Below are 20,857 nucleotides of genomic sequence, written 5' to 3' on the forward strand. Positions count from 1 at the left end.
ATGTTGTAGAATCTAATGAGACAACATCATTCCATGTTGTTGTCTCATTACATTTGATAGGGAGGATGTAGTTGATAGGGAGGATGTAGTAGACAGTATAATGTAATGAGACAGGGTGGATCGGGAGGATGTAGGAGACAGTAGAACGTAATGTGGCTGGGTAAATAGGGAGGATGTAGTGTAATTAACAGTAGACCGTAATGAGGCTGGGTAAATAAGGAGGATGTAGTGTAATTGACAGTAGACCGTAATGAGGTAGGGTGGATAGGGAGAATTTAGTGTAGTAGACATTAGAAAGTAATGAGGCAGGGTGGATAGGGAGGATGTAGTAGACAGTGGAAAGTAATGAGGCAGGGTGGATAGGGAGGATGTAGTAGACAGTAAAAAGTGATGAGGCAGGGTGGATTGGGAGGATGTAGTAGACTGTAGAAAGTAACGAGACAGGGTGGATATGGAGGATATAGTAGACAGTAAAAAGTGATGAGGCAGGGTGGATTGGGAGGATGTAGTAGACAGTAAAAAGTGAGGAGGCAGGGTGGATTGGGAGGATGTAGTAGACAGTAGAAAGTAATGAGGCAGGGTGGATCGGGAGGATGTAGTAGACTGTAGAAAGTAACGAGACAGGGTGGATAGGGAGGATGTAGTAGACAGTAAAAATTGATGAGGCAGGGTGGATCGGGAGGATGTAGTAGACTGTAGAAAGTAACGAGACAGGGTGGATAGGGAGGATGTAGTAGACAGTAAAAATTGATGAGGCAGGGTGGATTGGGAGGATGTAGTAGACAGTAGAAAGTAATGAGGCAGGGTGGATCGGGAGAATTTAGTGTTGTAGAAAGTAATGAGGCAGGGTTGATAAGGAGGATGTGGTAGACAGTAGAAAGTAATGAGGCAGGGTAGATAGGGAGGATGTAGTGTTGTAGACAGTAGAAAGTAATGAGGCAGGGTAGATAGGGAGGATGTAGTGTTGTAGACAGTAGAAAGTAATGAGGAAGGGTGGATAGGGAGAATTTAGTGTAGTTGACATTAGAAAGTAATGAGGCAGAGTAGATAGGGAGGATGTAGTCGACAGTAGAAAGTAATGAGGCAGGGTGGATAGGGAGGATTTAGTGTAGTAGACAGTAGACAATAATGAGGCGGGTTGGATAGGGAGAATTTAGTGTAGTGGACAGTAAAAGGTAATGAGGCAGCTGGATAGGGAGGATGTAGTGTAGTAGACAGTAGAAAGTAATGAAGCAGGGTGGATAGGGAAGATGTAGTGTAATAAACAGTTGACAGTAATGAGGCGCGGTGGTTAGGGAGAATTTAGTGTAGTAGACAGTAGAAAGTAATGAGGCAGGGTTGATAAGGAGGATGTAGTAGACAGTGAAAGTGATGAGGCAGGGTGGATAGGGAGAATTTAGTGTAGAAGACAGTAGAAAGTAATGAGGCTGGGTAGATAGGGAGGATGTAGTGTTGTAGACAGTAGAAAGTAATGGGGCAGGGTAGATAGGGAGGATGTAGTGTAGAAGACAGTAGAAAGTAATGAGGCAGGGTGGATAGAGAGGATGTAGTGTAGTAGACCGTAGAAAGTGATTGAGGCATACTGGATAGGGAGGATGTAAGGGAAGACTCCCATGAAATGGACAAAAATGAATGGGAACATATTGGCACCCCACGAATCATACACCCTAATGACAATACCACCCAATTTTGTCCACATTCAACCAAATCATATTGCAAATTTCATACGGCAAATGCCAAGTGTCACACCCCAAAAATCATATAGATGGCGAGCGCGCTCCACTGTGAATTTTCTTATTGCAAATGTAACACAAGTCAACACCCAAGAGTCAAATTTTGAAAAAATGAAAAGATACTCAAAAACTTATCACCGCCTTAAAAAAGTGCTTTCTGGACCGTTTTTCGAAAGTCTTTTGATTTTTTTTGTCAATTACACATGTATAAGAACCTTCTGAACATACTTTTGACATATTTTATTGACATCATTTTTTTTCTTGTACATAAGGCATATGTTTTGTCCATTTACAATATGATTTCATAGGAAGTCAAAAGTGACTTTTTTTTCTTTTTTTGCAAAATGCCATTAGAAATGTCCAAATGAAATGTCCAATAATTTTTTTGTCAATTATACATGTATGAAAGTATTGAATGTGCCAAATCAGGATGTTTGTCCATTTGCCATGTACGGTCATAGGAAGTCGGTTTCCAAACCCAAAAGTCAGTGAACCATGTCCAAATGGCATTTATACTGCCCAAATGATATATAGCCCTATGTTAAGCCATGAATCAACCTAGATGGTCTATTTGTCATGTATGATGAGGGAGAAGTGGGACTCTGTTGTTTTTTAACGATTTTTGAAAGACGTCCAAAATGACCATTACCATCACGAATTTGACATGCTCAAAATACTGCAGAAATTCAAAATTGACTGGCCCGATGAACTCGGGATGACCGGGCAGTGACTCTGGTTCCTCTCCATCGCTTGTCACACGTATAAAGTTTTGAAATGATCTGACTTTTTTAACCCTTCGAAACAGCCCCTGTGACCCACATTTAAGGCACTTCCGGTTGGCACAGGAAGCTATAAGTAAACACATATCCTGATTGGGGTATGCTATTACAGAATCTTGAGTTTAAAGTCTTAACATTAAGAATTGACTGATCTACATAGGGTTGAATGCAGTGATTTTCACAATCTGCAGGCTGGTTATAGAAAAACACCTTTAGGGTGTTTTCAACCACTTCCGGTTGGTCCAGGAAGCTTAGAATCGACACAGGTAGACCTCATAGGGGCCTGATGGTATGTCATCGAAGACAGGTTCATAAGGCATTCATAACCCACATAGGCTTCAGGTTGAATTTAGGGGAATAGGCAATGTATTCCTATGGGGAGAAAAGTAAGTGCAAACTTTTTGATGTAAACACCTTCTTTTAACTATTAAGGGTTAATGCCACATGGTCAAGGTTAGGCTTGCACAGATCGGGAGGACCTCAGGAACATTCCTGAGGTCGAATTGTGCTTCTAACCCTAACGGTTCCATCGCTGTCACCCAAAATCACTTGATATTTAGGGCCAGGCTTCATTTTGGGCCTACTTTTATTCAAGGTCGCTGCGCTCAGACCGAGCGAGCTACAGTCAAGCGGGGCATCTCGTTGAACTCGGCACAGCCTAGAGATAATGGTAATGCCATTGCAGGCTCTGTGTGTCTTTAAGCACCGCACTGTGTCACTCCATTCTTGCTGTGTGTGTGTGTGTGTGTGTGTGAGAGAGAGCTTTTCTTTGACATCTGTTTGGAGAAATTACTGGTTTACAGTTCATGAGGGTTGCCTAATCACAAATCTGAAGTTGTGGAAAGATCTGACCTTTTTAACCCTTCGAAACAGCCCCTATGACACCATTTTAAGGCACTTCTGGTTGACACAGGAAGCTGAAAGCGAACACATATCCTCCTTGGGTTAGGCTCTTATAGAATATTGAGTTTTAAGTCTTTACGTTAAGAACTGACTTATTTACAGAGTGTTGTTTCAGAAAATCACAGAAAATCACAAAAATCTCACAGAGCTCCGAAACCCGCCTTAACAGATTCATCTGAACATGCTGCAACTGGATCGGTAACTTTTTTGAAAAAGAACCCCTCATTTTTTTGAATATCACCAATTTGACATTGTACGATTTCTCTTAAATGACGATAGATAAATGTCTGGTTCTTTTTTCCTGACACCGTAGGCTCATGTACTTTGACGTGAAGCGGTCAAATTAGCGCTCTATTTTCATTTTTGACCTTTAATCCCAGAAAAATGGCCTTAACTCAAAAAGCGTTGAGGCCTCGACTCCATCTTGTTCGGGGCCAATTGCCCATTATGCTAAACCAATGCTCACCAAGTTTCGTCTTCGAAGTCTTTTCCGTTTAGGAGAAAAGGCCACGTCGTGATTGGTGATGTTTGTTACATTAGCAATATGATTCCATTCGCCCTCCTGTGGTATAATCCGGGACAGGTGAGAAATGACCAAAATCTGAAAATTTTATAAAACAAAAACCGAATGTCCGACAGACTCTGTTCGATTACTTCCCGGAAGATCCGGCCCCGGTGCACGGCCCGACGCCATCCGCGAATTTTACAAACATTCGCGGACGTCTAGTAAGGGACCGTACATTTGCAATATGGACTTTCTCATGAATCATACAGCAAATCCCGAAATGTTCCCTTCATGTATGTAATAGACAGTAGAAAGTAATGAGGCAGAGTGGATAGGGAGAATTTAGTGTAGTAGACAGTAGAAAGTAATGAGGCAGGGTGGATAGGAAGGATGTAGTGTAGTGTGGGAGAAAGGTAGACTTGCTGAGGGAAAGAAAAATAGAAATACATTAGTTAGCGAAAGAGGAGACTGGCAGCAGGCCCTGAGTGGAAATAACAGATGGCTATACATCCCCAAGCAGGAACCACGCAAAGGCCAGGCAAGCTGTATGTATGGCCATGACTAAATATATGCCAAGCGTAAGCATGCAGTGCATGCATTATTTTCATATCCATATGAGGAGAGACTAGCCCCTACTATGTTAGAGCTAAAAGCAGATATGGGCGTTATCCAGCCACTACAATGTTATAGCTAAAAGCAGATATGGGCGTTATCCATTGGGTTGAAAGAAAAAGGTGGCAGAACGCATAGGGGGTTTTACTTCATTTACATAAAGGATGGACCTATGTATTGTATATGCATAAAAGCAGAGCCGGGGCCGGAAAATGGGAGTTGTTGTCCGCGGACCGGCTCATCTTTTTTACTCTGTATTAAAGTCCATATTGAATTTACAAGTTCTTGTAAGAAGTGTTATTCTTAAGACAATTTTCCACGACAGTAGTAGACAGTAGAAAGTAATGAGGCAGGTCATATAGGGAGGATGTAGTGTAGTAGACCGTAGAAAGTGATTGAGGAATTCTGGATAGGGAGGATGTAATAGACAGTACAAAGTAATGAGGCAGAGTGGATAGGGAGGATGTAGTAGACAGTAGAAAGTAATGAGGCTGAGTGGATGTGGAGGATGTAGTAGACAGTAGACAGTAATGAGGGGGGTTGGATAGGGAGATTTTAGTGTAGAAGACAATAGAAAGTAATGAGGCAGGGTTGATAGTGAGGATGAATTGTAGTAGACAGTAGACAGTAATTAGACAGGTTGGATAGGGAGGATGTAGTGTAGTAGACAGTAGAATGTAATGAGGAAGGGTTGATAGAGAGAATTTAGTCTAGTAGACATTAGAAAGTAAGGAGGCAGGGTGGATAGGGAGGATGTCGTGTAGTAGATAGCAGAAAGTAATGAGGTAGGGTGGATAGGGAGGATGTAGTAGACAGTAGAAAGTAATGAGGCAGGGTAGATAGGGAGGATGTATTGTAGTAGATAGCAGAAAGTAATGAGGTAGGGTGGATAGGGAGGATGTAGTAGACAGTAGAAAGTAATGAGGCAGGGTAGATAGGGAGGATGTAGTGTAGTAGACAGTAGAATGAAATGAGGCAGGGTATATAGGGAGGATGTAGTAGACAGTAGAAAGTAATGAGGCAGGGTGGATCGGGAGGATATAGTAGACAGTAGAAAGTAATGAGGCATGGTGGATAGGGAGGATGTAGTAAACAGTAGAACGTAAAGAGGCAGGGTTGATTGGGAGGATGTAGTGTAGTAAACAGTAGAAAGTAATGAGGCAGGGTTGATAGGGAGGATGTAGTGTAGTAGACCGTAATGCGGCAGGGTAGATGGGATGGATGTAGAGAGTAGTAAGTAATGTGGCAGGGTTGATAGGGAGGATGTAGTAGACAGTAGAAAGTCATGCGGCAGGGTATATAGGGAGGATGTAGTGTAATAGACAAAAGACAGTAATGAGGCAGGGTAGATAGGGAGGATGTAGTAGACAGTAGAAAGTAACGAAGCAGGGTGGATCGGGAGGATATAGTAGACAATAGAAAGTAATGAGGCATGGTGGATAGGGAGGATGTAGTAAACAGTAGAACGTGATTAGGCAGGGTGGATAGGGAGGATGTAGTAGACAGTAGAAAGTAATGAGGCAGGGTGGATAGGGAGGATGTAGTAGACTGTAGAAAGTAATGAGGCATGGTAGATAGGTACGATGTAGTGTAGTAGACAGTAGAAAGTAATGAGGCATGGTAGATAGGGACGATGTAGTGTAGTAAACAGTAGAAAGTAATGAGGCAGGGTGGATAGGGAGGATGTAGTGTAGTACACAGTAATGCGGCAGGGTAGATAGGGAGGATGTCGTGTAGTAGATAGTAGAAAGTAATGAGGCATGGTGGATCGGGAGGATATAGTAGACAGTAGAAAGTAATGAGGCATGGTGAATAGGGAGGATGTAGTAAACAGTAGAACGTGATTAGGCAGGGTGGACAGGGAGGATGTAGTAGACTGTAGAAAGTAATGAGGCATGGTGAATAGGGAGGATGTAGTAAACAGTAGAACGTGATTAGGCAGGGTGGACAGGGAGGATGTAGTAGACTGTAGAAAGTAATGAGGCAGGGTGGATAGGGAGAATTTAGTGTAGCAGACATTACAAAGTATTGAGGCAGGGTGGATAGGGAGGATGTAGTAGACAGTAGAAACTAATGAGGCAGGGTGGATAGGGAGGATGTAGTAGACCGTAGAAAGTAATGAGACAAGGTTGATAGGGAGGATGTAGTAGACAGTAGAAAGTGACCAGTCAGGGTGGATAGGGAGGATGTAGTAGACAGTGAAAGTAATGAGGTAAGGTGGATAGGGACGATGTAGTGTAGTAGACAGTAATGCGGCAGGGTAGATAGGGAGAATGTCATGTAGTAGATAGTAGAAAGTAATGAGGCAGGGTGGATAAGGAGAATCTAGTAGACCAGATAAAGTGATGAGGCAGGGTGGATAGGGAGAATTTAGTGTAGTAGATAGTAGAAAGTAATGAGGCCAGGTGGATAGGGGGAATTTAGTGTAGTAGACAGTAGAAAGTGATGAGGCAGGGTTGATTGGGAGGATGTATTGTAGTAGACAGTAGAAAGAATTGAGGCATGGTGGATAGGGAGGATGTAGTAGACAGTAGATAGTGATGAGGAAGGGTGGATAGGGAGGATGTAGTAGACAGTAGAAAGTAATGCGGCAGGGTATATAGGGAGGATGTAGTGTAATAGACAAAAGACAGTAATGAGGCAGGGTAGATAGGGAGGATGTAGTGTAATAGACAGTAGAAAGTAATGAGGCAGGGTGGATAGGGAGGATGTAGTAGACAGTGAAAGTAATGAGGCATGGTGGATAGGGAGGATGTACTAGACAGTAGAAAGTAATGAGGCAGGGTGGATAGGGAGGATGTAGTAGACCGTAGAAAGTAATTAGACAAGGTTGATAGGGAGGATGTAGTAGACAGTGAAAGTAATGAGGCATGGTGGATAGGGAGGATGTAGTAGACAGTAGATAGTGATGAGGAAGGGTGGATAGGGAGGATGTAGTAGACAGTAGAAAGTAATGCGGCAGGGTATATAGGGAGGATGTAGTGTAATAGACAAAAGACAGTAATGAGGCAGGGTAGATAGTGTCATGACTGTCCTGATCAGGTCAGGGTACAGGAGACCACCACCCTACAGATTATCTCCCAAACCCCCAACAGAGGAGGAGAGATCTAGGGGTCTGAAGATGTGGGGGTTTTATGACACCTCATGCCCATAATACAGAGAAATTCCTTTGTCCTAACAATGGAGAACTGGCCTCAGAACATTAAACATGCAATAAAGGGACTTTGGAACAATGGTTTCCGTCAGCCACAATGGTGGTTATGACGAAAAGTGGAATATTAAAATGTATGTAACTTTTGTATTTGTTTTTAAAGGTTAAGAGATGACGTTATTATGAAAACATTGTACCTTTAAGAGTTTTCCCAGTATATGCCTGATGTTTATACATTGTACGCTGTTTGGAAAATATCCAAATCAAACAGAATGTTTTGATAAAGATGAAATGTAAAGTTAGTGTCTAAAATCGGATTTTTAGCCAAATCTAAGCCTTGCCCCCTTTACTTGGTCCGCCCAGAGAATTGCCCTAAAGGCTGTTACACCCACTTCTGACCCGAGGGTATAAGACAGGAGAGTGAAGAATTAACATAGAAGACTATTGACCCCAAGCTGCAGCTAAGGTCTAACAAAGTCGACGAACCCCAAAACGAAACACAAGGTTGAAGACAAAGAAATATTTTTCTACACGAGCTACGGACGAGTAGCTGTGTCTAAGCGGGTGAATTCAAGCCGAACCACCCAGCCTCCACTCTCCATTGAATCGTGGTATCGACACCATTCGAGCCGAAGCTGTGAGCTCTGAGCTACAGAGCTGTCTGTCCTCAGAAGACCCCTTTCCGATCAAGGGTGAGGATCAGACCACTTAGCCAAGAAGGACACTGACATCGTGAGGACAACCAGAGAGTTGCGCCGGAGAACTGCGTCATTTAGAAGCCTAAACGACCCACGCGGAGCTTCCCACCTGAGAACTCCAACACGTAATTACATCATTATATTCTGACCCATAAGAGCGGCAGTTCGGGGCAAGGCTAATTTTAAATAAGCATGGCTGACAAATGAACCCAAATGTATATTTCTCTCGTGTACTTCCTTTATTTCTCTCTCTTTAAAATCCCCATTTTGGGTAACAAGCGCCATAGTGTGTTGGCCCGTTGTACTAAGTCCTAATCAATAGCTAGACTGTGTTTTGTGTATGTGCATTTTTATCATCATTTTAGCTTGCTAGTAAATAAATAATCAACTAAGATTGGTGTGGTAAATTCAGTGGTAAAGCCCGGGTCCGTGCAGATTCCCGGATTATACGACGTTCAGATTATGAGACTGTAGAGGAAATTGATTAATTTAGCGACTGTTGTAATCGATATTCTGATATCCTTTGAGCTAATTTGGGAAATAGAAACTCAATCAAAACAATGTTCCCATGGTGCCCCAGGTTAATGAGTTAATAATTGCTTGATTCATTGCTTAATTCATTTAATCACGTAATTATAAACCGTTAATCATTCGATGAGCAACAGTCGTCACATTAACTAATACAACGTCACGACAATAGGGAGGATGTAGTGTAATAGACAGTAGAAAGTGATGAGGCAGGGTTGATTGGGAGGATGTATTGTAGTAGACAGTAGAAAGAATTGAGGCAGGGTAGATAGGGAGGATGTAGTAGACAGTAGACAGTAATGCAGCAGGGTAGATAGAGAGGATGTAGTGTAGTAGACAGTAGAAAGTAAGGAGGCAGGGTGGATTGGGAGGATGTAGTAGACAGTAGAAAGTAAGGAGGCAGGGTGGATAGGGAGGATGTAGTAGACAGTAGAAAGTAATGAGGCAGGGTGGATAGGGAGAGTTTTGTGTAGTAGACAGTAGAAAGTAATGAGGCAGGTGTGGATTGGGAGGATGTAGTAGACAGTAGAAAGTAATGAGGCAGGTGTGGATTGGGAAGATGTAGTGTAGTAGACAGTAGACAGTGATGCGGCAGGGTATATAGTGAGGATGTAGACACTAGAAAGTAATGAGGCAGGTTGGAAACGGATGATGTAGGAGACCGCAGAAAGTAAGGAGGCAGTGTGGATATACTGGAAAATATACTATGTTCAATAGAAATATTGTGATGGTTATTTACATGTAATAAAGTTAATAAAGTGACTTAAACTGCCAGATTAAACATTCTATGAAGTCAACACAAGAAATATACTGTGACGATTATTTACATGGAATAAAGTGACTAAAGCTGCCAGTTGACTCCTTACTATAAGTGGACAGGTTTTCCAGCACTCTGTCCTGGCCCTGCAGTGGATATTGGCAGTAGGGATGTTTTTACCCTGTAAGGCCAGGGGAGAGGCACACTCTGGTGAAAGGGAAGGGAGTCCAGTGCCAGGGTAAGACTCTTTGGAATGTGGGGTGATGTACAGTGATGCAGACTCTCACTCTGACACCAGGCTGGTAAACTGCCCTTAAATGCCCAGTGCAGTAAAATACGTGATTATACTGTGTTTTATATATATTCCCACACTACGAGGTTGGAAGGATACTTTGAAATTGTGAAAATTATCATAATGCCTTTTTAGTGTAAGAGCGGTTTGAAAAATGCCAGAAATATTTCGGTGGAATGGAGTTTTGGCCTTCCATGGTGACGTTACCAATAAGAAAGAGTTCCAAACCTCTCTGCCAATAACAGCTCATTTTCAGTTTCCCCCTCCCCACTCAGACCAAGACAGTCCTATCAAAATTATTGATTGAGAAATTTCCCTTTGCTAAGAAGTGTTTTTTAAAATTTTTGACCATTTTAATTGAAAAAAAATCACATTAAGGTACTTACTGTATTTTTACCCAGAAATGATTTTATATTGAGATAAAAATGGCTGCATTGGACCTTTAACTGCCCTTAACTGCTCTGTGTTGTTACAGTGACGTATGCTGAGGTTCAGTATCGCAGAGTATACGCACATATCACGAATATGTCACATTAGGAAAGACAAAAACAGTTGGCTTAGCCTTGCTTGGCTGTCACGTTAAAACAACCCCATTCACCTTTCGGACGTGTATTGCAGTAGTTTATTATGATTGAGTTATTTACTAGAGGCCCTGTCTGCGTTTACTTTTTCACATTCTAGTCAGACAGCTCAATACACACTGAGGCCGCATATTATGAATTCTACTGCAATGTGCCAACCTGGGTTTGACCTTTGCACCTTCTGGACAGGAGCCCAGTCCCACAGCTTGTGTTCATGGTCAGTGCGAAGGGTATTGCTCATCATGGATTTCCGGTGTAATCCACCTGTGAAAACTCAAAATGCATATGTCAATGTCACAACCATATCAAACCAAAGACGGCTGTCCGTGAATTGTATTCCTAACCTTGCAGTTGTGATGGATTCCTTTAGGAGTACTTCGCTATCACCTTTGGATTACATTCTCTGTTTTTCGGTGCTCTTTCGTGCACCTCTGATCTCGTCTTTGGCTCGGCCGGTCCCAGAGTCGTGACTGCTGCTTCTTCCCGCTTCAATTTATGGTTATCCTCCCTTTGAAGTTATTCTTAGGTCAATAGATACATCTGCAGTTACTGTACATCCCTGGCTCGGCTTGTAGTTCTGGAGGGAAGAGTCTCTCCAGTCACCGCGGGAGCTTTATCAACTCCGGCTGGGATTTGCAGAAATCCAGTAGTTTTGCTCCACCAAGAAAAAACCCACATGGAAATGTTTCCGGAGGAAGACCGTAGCGAATCATAAAAGGTGGAATGCCATGGCCATAAATTTGGTTGTTTTCTGCCAGTTTAGTGTGAAGAATGAGCGCTCTCATTCTGGCAATTTGTACAGCACGTCTGTCAGTGAAGTCCGTGGCTAGGATATCACGGCATGAGGAGCCCGTCCTTTCACTAAAGTGATGGGCTTGGGGACGGGGTGTTTGTGTTTGATTAGGACCAGATGGGCTTGAGGTCTTCAGCTGAGTGAGGGAGTGAGTAAGCACCGGGGCCTCGCGGCCTATGAGCAAAGGCGAGGGAACAGGAAGACCCAGGGTTGTCCTTGCCCCCGAACACTGGGGATTTCCTGCCGTGGCAGAGCAGGATGGCTCTTTGAATCATTGTGGTGCCCGCTCCTCTGTCGACATTCACACCCCTCTTACAAGTAGGTTGTCACCAGACTCCGCATTTGTAAAGTGGAATTCTTGAAACATTATTCTTAATGTGTGTGTTTATAACAGGAACCCCGGCGAAAAGGGATGTTTCACATTCCTTCACTATGAGATTCAATTCTCTGGCGCAAAAAGGATTGTTTCAATCTGCTTGACAAATATTGGAAGCATGTTTTATCTTCCAGAGCACCGGAGGGCCTCACCACGGTCTTGACTTTAGGTCGTCAGGGGTCAGATGAGACACATATATGTAACAGAGGCTGATACCACAAGGCACCCTTTTCCCTATGGGTCCTGGTCAAAAGTAGTATACTACATTGGGACAGGGTGTCATTTGGGACGCACACAGACAGTATAAGAATAATAGTTTCCCATGACACTCCCGTGTTTTTGATGTTTCAGTTGGGTGGGTCTCTGTAGAGCACGTCAAAGGTTGAGTGGGGAGTAGGAATCTGTGACTCCTGAACCATGGTGTGTGGGTGTGTGTGTGCACGTTTTACTATACTTGTGAGTACCAAAAGTCCTTAAAAAAATTGTAAACCAACAAAAATTCAGAGAAGTGAGGACATTTTGTCGGTCCTCACTTGTAAAAAGGCTATTTTATGCCTAGGGGTTAAAATTAGGGTTAAGGTTAGGTTTAGGGGTCAGTGGTTATGGTTATGATTTGATTTATGGGTTAGGTTTAAGGTTAGGAGAAGGGTTAGGGTTAGGAAAATAGGATTTTGAATGGGAATCAATTGTTGGTCCCCAAAAAGTCCTGACAAGTATAGTAAGACATAGCTGTGTGTGTGTGTGTGTGTGTGTGTGTGTGTGTGTGTGTGTGTGTGTGTGTGTGTGTGTGTACTGTATGCATGTGTGATAGAACATGTCTGTGCTCTTTGGTTTGGGTGATGTGTGTTGGTCCTTTGGTCCAATATCTCTGTGTATGCATGTTTCAGCTTTGTGGATCTACTGCATGTTTCAGCTTTGTGGATCTACTGCCTGTTTCAGCTTTGTGGATCTACTGCATGTTTCAGCTTTGTGGATCTACTGCCTGTTTCAGCTTTGTGGATCTACTGCATGTTTCAGCTTTGTGTACCTACTGCCTGTTTCAGCTTTGTGGATCTACTGCCTGTTTCAGCTTTGTGGATCTACTGCCTGTTTCAGCTTTGTGGATCTACTGCATGTTTCAGCTTTGTGTACCTACTGCCTGTTTCAGCTTTGTGGATCTACTGCATGTTTCAGCTTTGTGTACCTACTGCCTGTTTCAGCTTTGTGTACCTACTGCCCGTTTCAGCTTTGTGTACCTACTGCCTGTTTCAGCTTTGTGTACCTACTGCCCGTTTCAGCTTTGTGTACCTACTGCATGTTTGTGTGAGTGTGTGTTTTCTTTTCCATGTTATCTGATGTGTTCCTGAGAGATAGCGTTCACGCCTCTGCTGTGGACAGGACCAGGTGCGTGACTATCTGTCTCCCAGGGGATGTTTAGACAGAGGGGCTCCCCCCACTCCTCTCTCCACCACCCTGCCATGTTTTGTTTTCACAGTGAAAGGCCAGCCCCATCTTGACGTCATGGCTGTCTCTCAAATGGCAACCTATTCCCTATATAGTGCACTATTTTTGACCAGATGCCTATGGGCCCCCATGTTAAAAGTTGTGCACAGTGTAAGGAATATGGTTCCATTTGGGATGCACGCCAGGTGTTTCATCTGACCAGGCACCCCTCCCTCTCACCAGGCAGGCTACAGGGGTTCCAAAGGGGCCTGGAACAGATAATAAACACGTAGATAATGATGGGGATGATCAGATGTCTTATTGACTCCCTATCTAGAACAGAAAGATAATTATCTACTTCACTTGCTTTGGCAATGTTAGCATATGTTTCCCATGCCAATAAATTCCTTGAATTGAATTGAGAGAAAGAGAGATAGAGAGAAGACTGGAGCTAGGTGTATTTGGAGCAGTGGTGTGCTGTACTGGGACCTGTAAGACTGGAGCTAGGTGTATTTGGAGCAGTGGTGTGCTGTACTGGGACCTGTAAGACTGGAGCTAGGTGTATTTGGAGCAGTGCTGTACTGGGACCTGTAAGACTGGAGCTAGGTGTATTTGGAGCAGTGCTGCGGTGTCCTGGGAGCTGCCTGTGGCTGCCGTTGGTTTGCCAGCCCATCTAATGACACACTGCTGCTCTCAGACCAGGAAGTGAGAAGGAGGATGGATACGGTGAGAAAAGAAGGGCCTCCCTCGCTCCCATTTCCTCTGCAGGGCTGTGGCTTTGTGGCCTACCTCTCCCCCCCACCACCACTAGTACCTCCTCAACCCCCCCCCCCCCCCATACACCCTCCGCCGGAATGCTCTCAATCTTCGCCACCAGATATTCCACTGTGGCTTTGGTGGTCACCTAGAATGGTGAGCTTTACTGAGCACACAGACAGGAGTATTAGTAGAAGATGTACATTTATGCCTTGCCAGGTCCTTTTGACTATCTTTCAGAATAAAAGGTGGCCTTTTCCCATCCTATTGCCACAAGAAGTGAGGATGGACTGGAAGTGTTTCAGCCATACAGTAGATGATGGCTCTGCAACCTGGCTGGAGACATTACTTTAGGTCCTGTCACAGATAAAGGGGACATTACCATCACCTATCGTCAAACTCATCTCCACTATCGATCACTCGTAACTATTGTTCGCATGCTGGTTTTCATCACGTCCCATCCCCGCTGTCTTTCCACCATGACACAGTTGGCCGCCATGTTATTTTGAGAGGTGTGGTTGGACTCTCATAGCCGAGCTTTAAGCGCTGACCTGCTCAACTCGCTGCAGATGGAGGTGAACCGGAGACTGGTTTGACAGTGTTGACTTTGGAACCCGCTCTGCGGTTCAAGGCGAAACTTTCAGCACCATATTACTGCAGTGGGCCATGTAAATGCAGGTAGAAGAAGCACTCTTTATTCAGTGAAGCCTTTGTGGTGTATGGTAATTAACTTGGCAAACTGTCGGAAACAGGCAGGTGAGAAATATGCGAGAGATTTATATGCGAGAGATTTATATATATATATGAGAGATTTCGTCAGAACCTTTTGGCTAAGCACACATGGAGCAGTCTCATGACAACGGATGGTTTCCCAACAGTTATAGGCCAGTCTTGTGAGGTTGGACTCCTTCCAAGTCCTGTACAACTAGACAGCTCAGCGGTCAGGGGGCTAGATACAGTGGAGTTGGAGTTGAAGTCACGCCATTCATTCACATAATATCCTGTTTTTTTAGGCTTGTCATGACAGCGGCGGCTTGATTGAAAACATGTGACCGTGAATGATGTTGTTTCTACGAACCAATGCCCTTATTAGGGTGGTTGTCCATCAGAGGCACTGCTTCAATGCTTACCTTGCCAGTGACTGGGAAGCTAAGTACCGGTTTGCATAGTCAGACATCTTCATTTTGTGATGAGCGGCCCAACCTGCCGTGCATACAGCGGCGGGGCTGGCTACGATGAAAAATATTTTGGAATTCAGTGGACCCATTATCAGCTGTTCTTAGTTGGATAATGGTTTGAGTGGAACAGAGAAACGGAGGATTGGTTGGACAACTAGCTACTAGTTATAATGGTTTTTATTTATTTAACCCTTCATTTACCAGGTAAGTTGACTGAGAACATATTCTTATTTACAGCAACAACCTGGGGAATAGTTACATGGGAGAGGAGGGGGGATGAATGAGCCAATTGGAAGCTGGGGATGATTAGGTAGCCATGATGGTATGAGGGTGTCACGGGTGTCGTAATGATCAGCCCAAAACGCAGCGGGAACGTGTATACTCATCTTCTTTAATTTATTTAAAACAAGGAAAAACAAAAGAAACACGAAAAACAAAAGAAACACAAAAGAAACACACATCCCCCCTCCCCAACCCACCTACTATGGAGGTGGATCAGGCTCCGGCCTTACTCCCCAACCTAACCTGTCCACACCCGCTAAATACTTATTAAATATTACCCCTCCCGAAGTCTCTGGGCTATGGCGCATCGCTGAAGACCTCGGGCTGATGTGCGTCACTGGAGACCTCGGGCTGATGCGTGTCGCTGGAGACCTCGGGCTGAAGGGAGACTCTGGGGGCTCCGGACTGGAGGGCAACTCTGGCTGCGCCGATTCCGGACTGTAGGCCGTCTCTCTCGGTTCCGGACTGTAGGCCGTCTCTCTCGGTTCCGGACTGTGGGCCGTCTCTCTCTCGGCTCCGGACTGTGGGCCGTCTCTCTCGGCTCCGGACTGTGGGCCGTCTCTCTCGGCTCCGGACTGTGGGCCGTCTCTCTACGGGGCACTGTCACCGGAAGCTCTGGACGAGGCACTGTCGCCGGACACTCTGGACGAGGCACTGTCGCCGGAAGCTCTGGACGGGGACTGCGCACTGAAGGCCTGATGCGTGGGGCTGGCTTAGGAAGCGCCAGACTAGGGACACGCACCACAGGGCTAGTGCGAGGAGCAGGAGCAGGACGAGCTGGACTGGGCTGACACACTGGAGGCCTGGTGCGTGGGGCTGGTACTGGAGGTACCAGACTGGAGACACGCACCCCAAGGCTAGTGCGAGGAGCGGGAACAGGACGTACTAGACTGGGCTGACGCACTGGAGGCCTGGTGCATGGTGCTGGCTTTAGAGGCGCCAGACTAGAGACACGCACCTTAGGGCTAGTACGAGGAGCAGGAACTGGATACACCGGGCCATGGGTAAGCACTGGAAGTCTGGAGCGCACCTCCTGCACAACCCGTCTTGGCTGGATGGTAATAGCAGCCCTGCACGAGCGGAGTGCTGGCACAGGGCGAACTGGGCTGTGCAGAGGCCTGATGGTTGCCGTGCGTAGAGCAGACGTAGGGTAGCCTGGGCCTAGGAGGTGCACTGGTGGCCAGATGCGCTGCGCAGGCATCCTCCTTCCAGGCTGGATGCCCACTCTAGCACGGCACTTGCGAGGGGCTGGGATCACTCGCACCGGACTGTGCGTGCGCATGGGCGAGATCGTGCGCACTTCCGCATACACTGGCGCTCTCGTCTCCACACGCTCCCCATAATAAGCACGTATCCCAACAAACCCCGAATCACATAAAACAAACACCCCCTGCCACGTCCTGACCAAACTACAATGACAAATAACCCCTTTACTGGTCAGGACGTGACAGTGGGCCAGATTGGGAATTTAGCCAGGACACCGGGGTTAACACCTCTACTCTTACGATAACTGCCATGGGATCTGCCAACGGGAGTCAAGACACCCGTTTCACGTCCCATACGAAGGACGGCACCCTACACAGGGCAATGTCCCCAATCACTGCCCTGGGGCATTCGCATATTTATTTTTTTTAGACCAGAGGAAAGAGTTCCTCCTCATGGCTCTCCAACACCACTTCCAGTAACATCTGGTCTCTCATCCAGGGACTGACAAGGACTAACCCTGCTTGGATTCAGAGGCAAGCCAGCAGTGGGATGCAGGGTGGTATGCTGCTTAAGGTACATTGAGCCAGTTCATTCTGCAGGACAAGCCTGCTCAGTTCTCTTCTTCAGTTCTCATCTTCTATTGGATGATGCAGTGTTCAAATGTTCCGGTTTGGTGTGACGTGGTAATCCTCCCTACTCTCACACATCCCAGCCCCTGAACCGAACCAGATGTAGGCTTTCCATATTAATCTTTCACTCCCTTTTATGTCTCACACCACACTAGGAGCCGTTAAAAACCACAGTTACATGTCACATTTTGTCCAGTTAATAAACTCCAAATGCATTCAGGGTTGCCCGTTTCTCACCACTAGCTGTTGAAAAGCTAGGTCGAGAGAGGCGTTTAGCCAGCAGAAAAGGAAATGGCATTTAGTGAAAGTGAAAGGCAGAGATTTCTTAACCTAGAACTCTTTCAGCCATGAAAAATAGTCCCAGGAATCTGACAAACTGCTTCAGTGTGAGGGATTATGTACTGGATAACTCTCCAAACTTTAAAAAAAATTTATTTAACTTTTACTATTTCTTTCATCAAAGGGGAGGGCTGCCCCAGATGCAGGCAGCCAGTGAGAGGTGTCTATTTCTAGTGATCAGCGCTCGGCTACGGAGAGAGCTGTTTTGACAGTTGGAGCTGGGGAGTAACATGCTGCTGAGGAATGCTGCTCAGAGAGAAAGAGAGAGAAAAAGAGAGAGAGGGAGAAAGAGAGAGACATGCACTTAGCCAGGTCTATAATCACTGGTGGAGTGGCGGTTACCTTCCAGAGGAGTTTACGCCCCTGAGGACTGTTTGGTTTTGTAGTTCTGACAGAAATGGAGAGGGAGGAGTGGTTGAGCTCTGACAGAGAGGAGGAGGGGGAGCAAGAGAAAGGGGGAGTGAACCGGTGGCGGAGAAACCTTCTCAGTTTCTGTAAGTCTCACACGCTGTAGGCTACAGAATGACTGTGGCTGCTCTCCCACTCCAGACTTCTCTCTGAGAGGCAGCCCTCTCTTCATTTTGTCTTCTCCTTCCCCTCTTTTTCTCTGCCAGACGTCAGGAGGAGACACAGGGCTCTTCTTCGGCCTTTCTTGTGTGGGAAACTGAGGGAAACGACTCCTCGCTGTTTTTTCAACCTCTTCCTCCTGTCCGTTTTTGAACTCTCTCTCTCTGGATGTGACGGACCATGCCGGTGGTAGGAGTAGCCTCCAAGCTCAGACAACCCTCAGTGGGCTCCAAGCCGGTCCACAGCGCTCTCCCCATCCCCAACCCGGGCAGAACCGCTGCCACACGGGGGTACATGGCCAGGACCCCAGAGCTGAGGGGGTCAGAATCCCCCCTGCTCTCCTCCTGTCAGCTGTCACTCAAGTCAGAGTACCAGGAGAGGAGGACACAGCAGAAGCAGCAGGGACGGAGCAAGGAGACAGAGGAGAGTAAGATCTGCAAGGTCAGTGCCAGTGTGTTGTTACTGGGGGACATGCTGTCACTCTGCGGCTCCTTCTCCTTTCAAACTCTACTCTCTAAATGATTTCTGTCTGCATGGCTGTCTGTGCAGGGGGAATTGATTTGCTCTACAGGTGGCTGTGCTGGCTGGCCAAGTCTGAGTGAGCTACCTAACAGAGGCTGGCTTGTTGGATTTTTTTTTAGACTGTTCTGTTTCTGTGTGACGAGATGACTCATTTAGAAATCAATGTGGTCTTGGTTCGGCAAGCTATAGCAGGTGCCATGCTCTCTATATACTATTGGGTGAAGGTCTGCTTTCAGCATTTAGCAAACTTCAAAAAGTAGATGTCAAACCTCCTTAAATATACCCAATCCTCCTTATCGATACCCAATCAGGAAATAGCTGTTTTTGATGTGGTATTTTCTCATAGACTACATGGAATTGTGACATAAATACTTTAAATGCCTCTAAATCATTTCAGCACCATTTTATTTCTATTTTGTGTCCTTCCATTGCTTTGCGCTGTGATGCAGTCTCAGACTGTCAGTTGACTCGCAAATCTGTCATTAAGTGGGGCAACGTGTCACAGAACCAGTATGCTGACATTCATGTGCGTGCGCCGCATTGTCGTATTGCGCTCAGTCTATTAAGATCCCTATCTGTGAAATGAACCGTGCTGGCTGTTTTATAGGAGGAAAAAGCTATGCATAGTAATCACTGCTACCTGAGAAGCCCCTCTGAAGCTGACATGCCCTGAATACAAACACCACCTCTCCTCTCAGCTTTCCCCTTGTGTGGAGTACCGTTTCAGATGGCTAGCTGGTGTTTCCCCCCGCTGAGCGCTCCTAAAGCCCATTCTCAGGCCCAGACGTATTAAAAAGGCGTGGTAAAAATGGCTAGCGAATGAACAGATCGCCTTAAGTGCTTTCCCATACTAAAGTCAGCCGGTGCCAAGTTCTTTGGGAGTGTTTTAGAATGTTGGAAATTGGACTCATGACAAGTGGAGAAGGCGGGGTCCGTCTCGGAAAGGAAGCGAAAGGATTTCAAATATCCCCGCCAAATAGTTTTGGTAGTGCATGCTCGCTCTACATCTTCGACCTGTCAAAATACCAACAGACTTTCCTGTTTTCCTGGTCGCTCCGGCCAAGTCTCCTTGTTTACCGCTGGGGCTTCTGGGAACACTCTGGGAGCCTTTTTTCTTTTCTTTTTTGTCCTCAAGTTCTTAACTGACTCAGGGGCCACTTTTCTCCTGGAAATATGTGCTGACATCAAAGAGCGGGGCAGCTGAGCGCTGCCTCCTGGATCCTTGTAGCGTGTCCGTGACTGACTGGAAAGCGCATGCAGGGCCAGAGCAAGGGGAAGTGGGTTTTATCATTAACCCGGTGCTGAACCGGCAACTCTGCTAAATGCACTCCATAAACCACCGGTTTCTATGCACGCTGTTGAAAGGGTTCTCCGTCCTCCCTTTTGGTGTCAAAAGGCAAACCCTGAGTGAACAACCCCTGAGTGAACAACCCCTGAGTGAACAACAACACACTTGACTTATTTCACTTTTCTCTAGTGGGAGGAGCTGGAAAGAGCTGGGAAGAGCTGGGAAGAGCTGAGAGGAGCTGGGAAAGCTGGGAGGAGCTGGGAAGAGCCGGATGGTGCTGGGAAGAGCTGGGAGGGGCTGGGAAGAGCTGAGAGGAGCTGGGAAGAGCTGGATGGTGCTGGGAAAAGCTGGGAGGGGCTGGGAAGAGCTGAGAGGAGCTGGGAAAGCTGGGAGGGGCTGGGAAGAGCCGGATGGTGCTGGGAAGAGCTGGGATGTGCCGTAGTGTAGTGCAATTTGTTTTGGAGCGGATGGTCGGGGGCTAGAACATAATTCTACTAATTTGTACACTACTCATTGACCATAACTAAGCCCAAAAATAGATTTTATTTGAAAATAACAATAAGTTCATAGCTTGATTTCATTGAGACACGTGCACGTCTCTTTTTATTCGTGGGAATACTTGGTGAACAGATTTCCTAAATTAAACACATTTTTCCTGGTGATTTTATTATTTTTTGACCATCAACATAAACAAGGGTAGAGCTAGGGTACATGTTGTCATTACTCCTCACAGTGCTTGACAGTAGTAGAGATAGGGTACATGTTGTCATTACTCCTCACAGTGCTTGACAGTAGTAGAGATAGGGTACATGTTGTCATTACTCCTCACAATGCTTGACAGTAGTAGAGATAGGATACATGTTGTCATTACTCCTCACAGTGCTTGACAGTAGTAGAGATAGGGTACATGTTGTCATTACTCCTCACAGTGACTGACAGTAGTAGAGATAGGGTACATGT

General features: G+C 45.6%; 1 protein-coding gene across 8 annotated transcripts in view; it reads left to right on the forward strand.

Moving 5' to 3' along the window:
• LOC115199164 (neuron navigator 3) overlaps nucleotides 1-20,857 on the forward strand; it is a 389,962-nt gene that overhangs the window by 128,027 nt on the left and 241,078 nt on the right. For 5 of the 8 annotated variants that reach the window (XM_029761780.1, XM_029761781.1, XM_029761782.1 and 2 more), the window contains exon 1: nucleotides 18,006-18,528. The exons of 1 other annotated variant lie outside the window; for it this stretch is intronic. In XM_029761780.1, coding sequence (XP_029617640.1) covers nucleotides 18,268-18,528 — 261 coding nt within the window. In that variant the 5' untranslated portion in view covers nucleotides 18,006-18,267. Of the gene's footprint in view, nucleotides 1-18,004; nucleotides 18,529-20,857 lie in introns of those variants that run through there. 2 more of the 8 variants (XM_029761784.1, XM_029761785.1) reach the window with 1 other exon arrangement.

Source organism: Salmo trutta, chromosome 8 (genome assembly GCF_901001165.1).
Source record: "Salmo trutta chromosome 8, fSalTru1.1, whole genome shotgun sequence".
In the NCBI taxonomy this organism is placed as follows: domain Eukaryota; kingdom Metazoa; phylum Chordata; class Actinopteri; order Salmoniformes; family Salmonidae; genus Salmo; species Salmo trutta.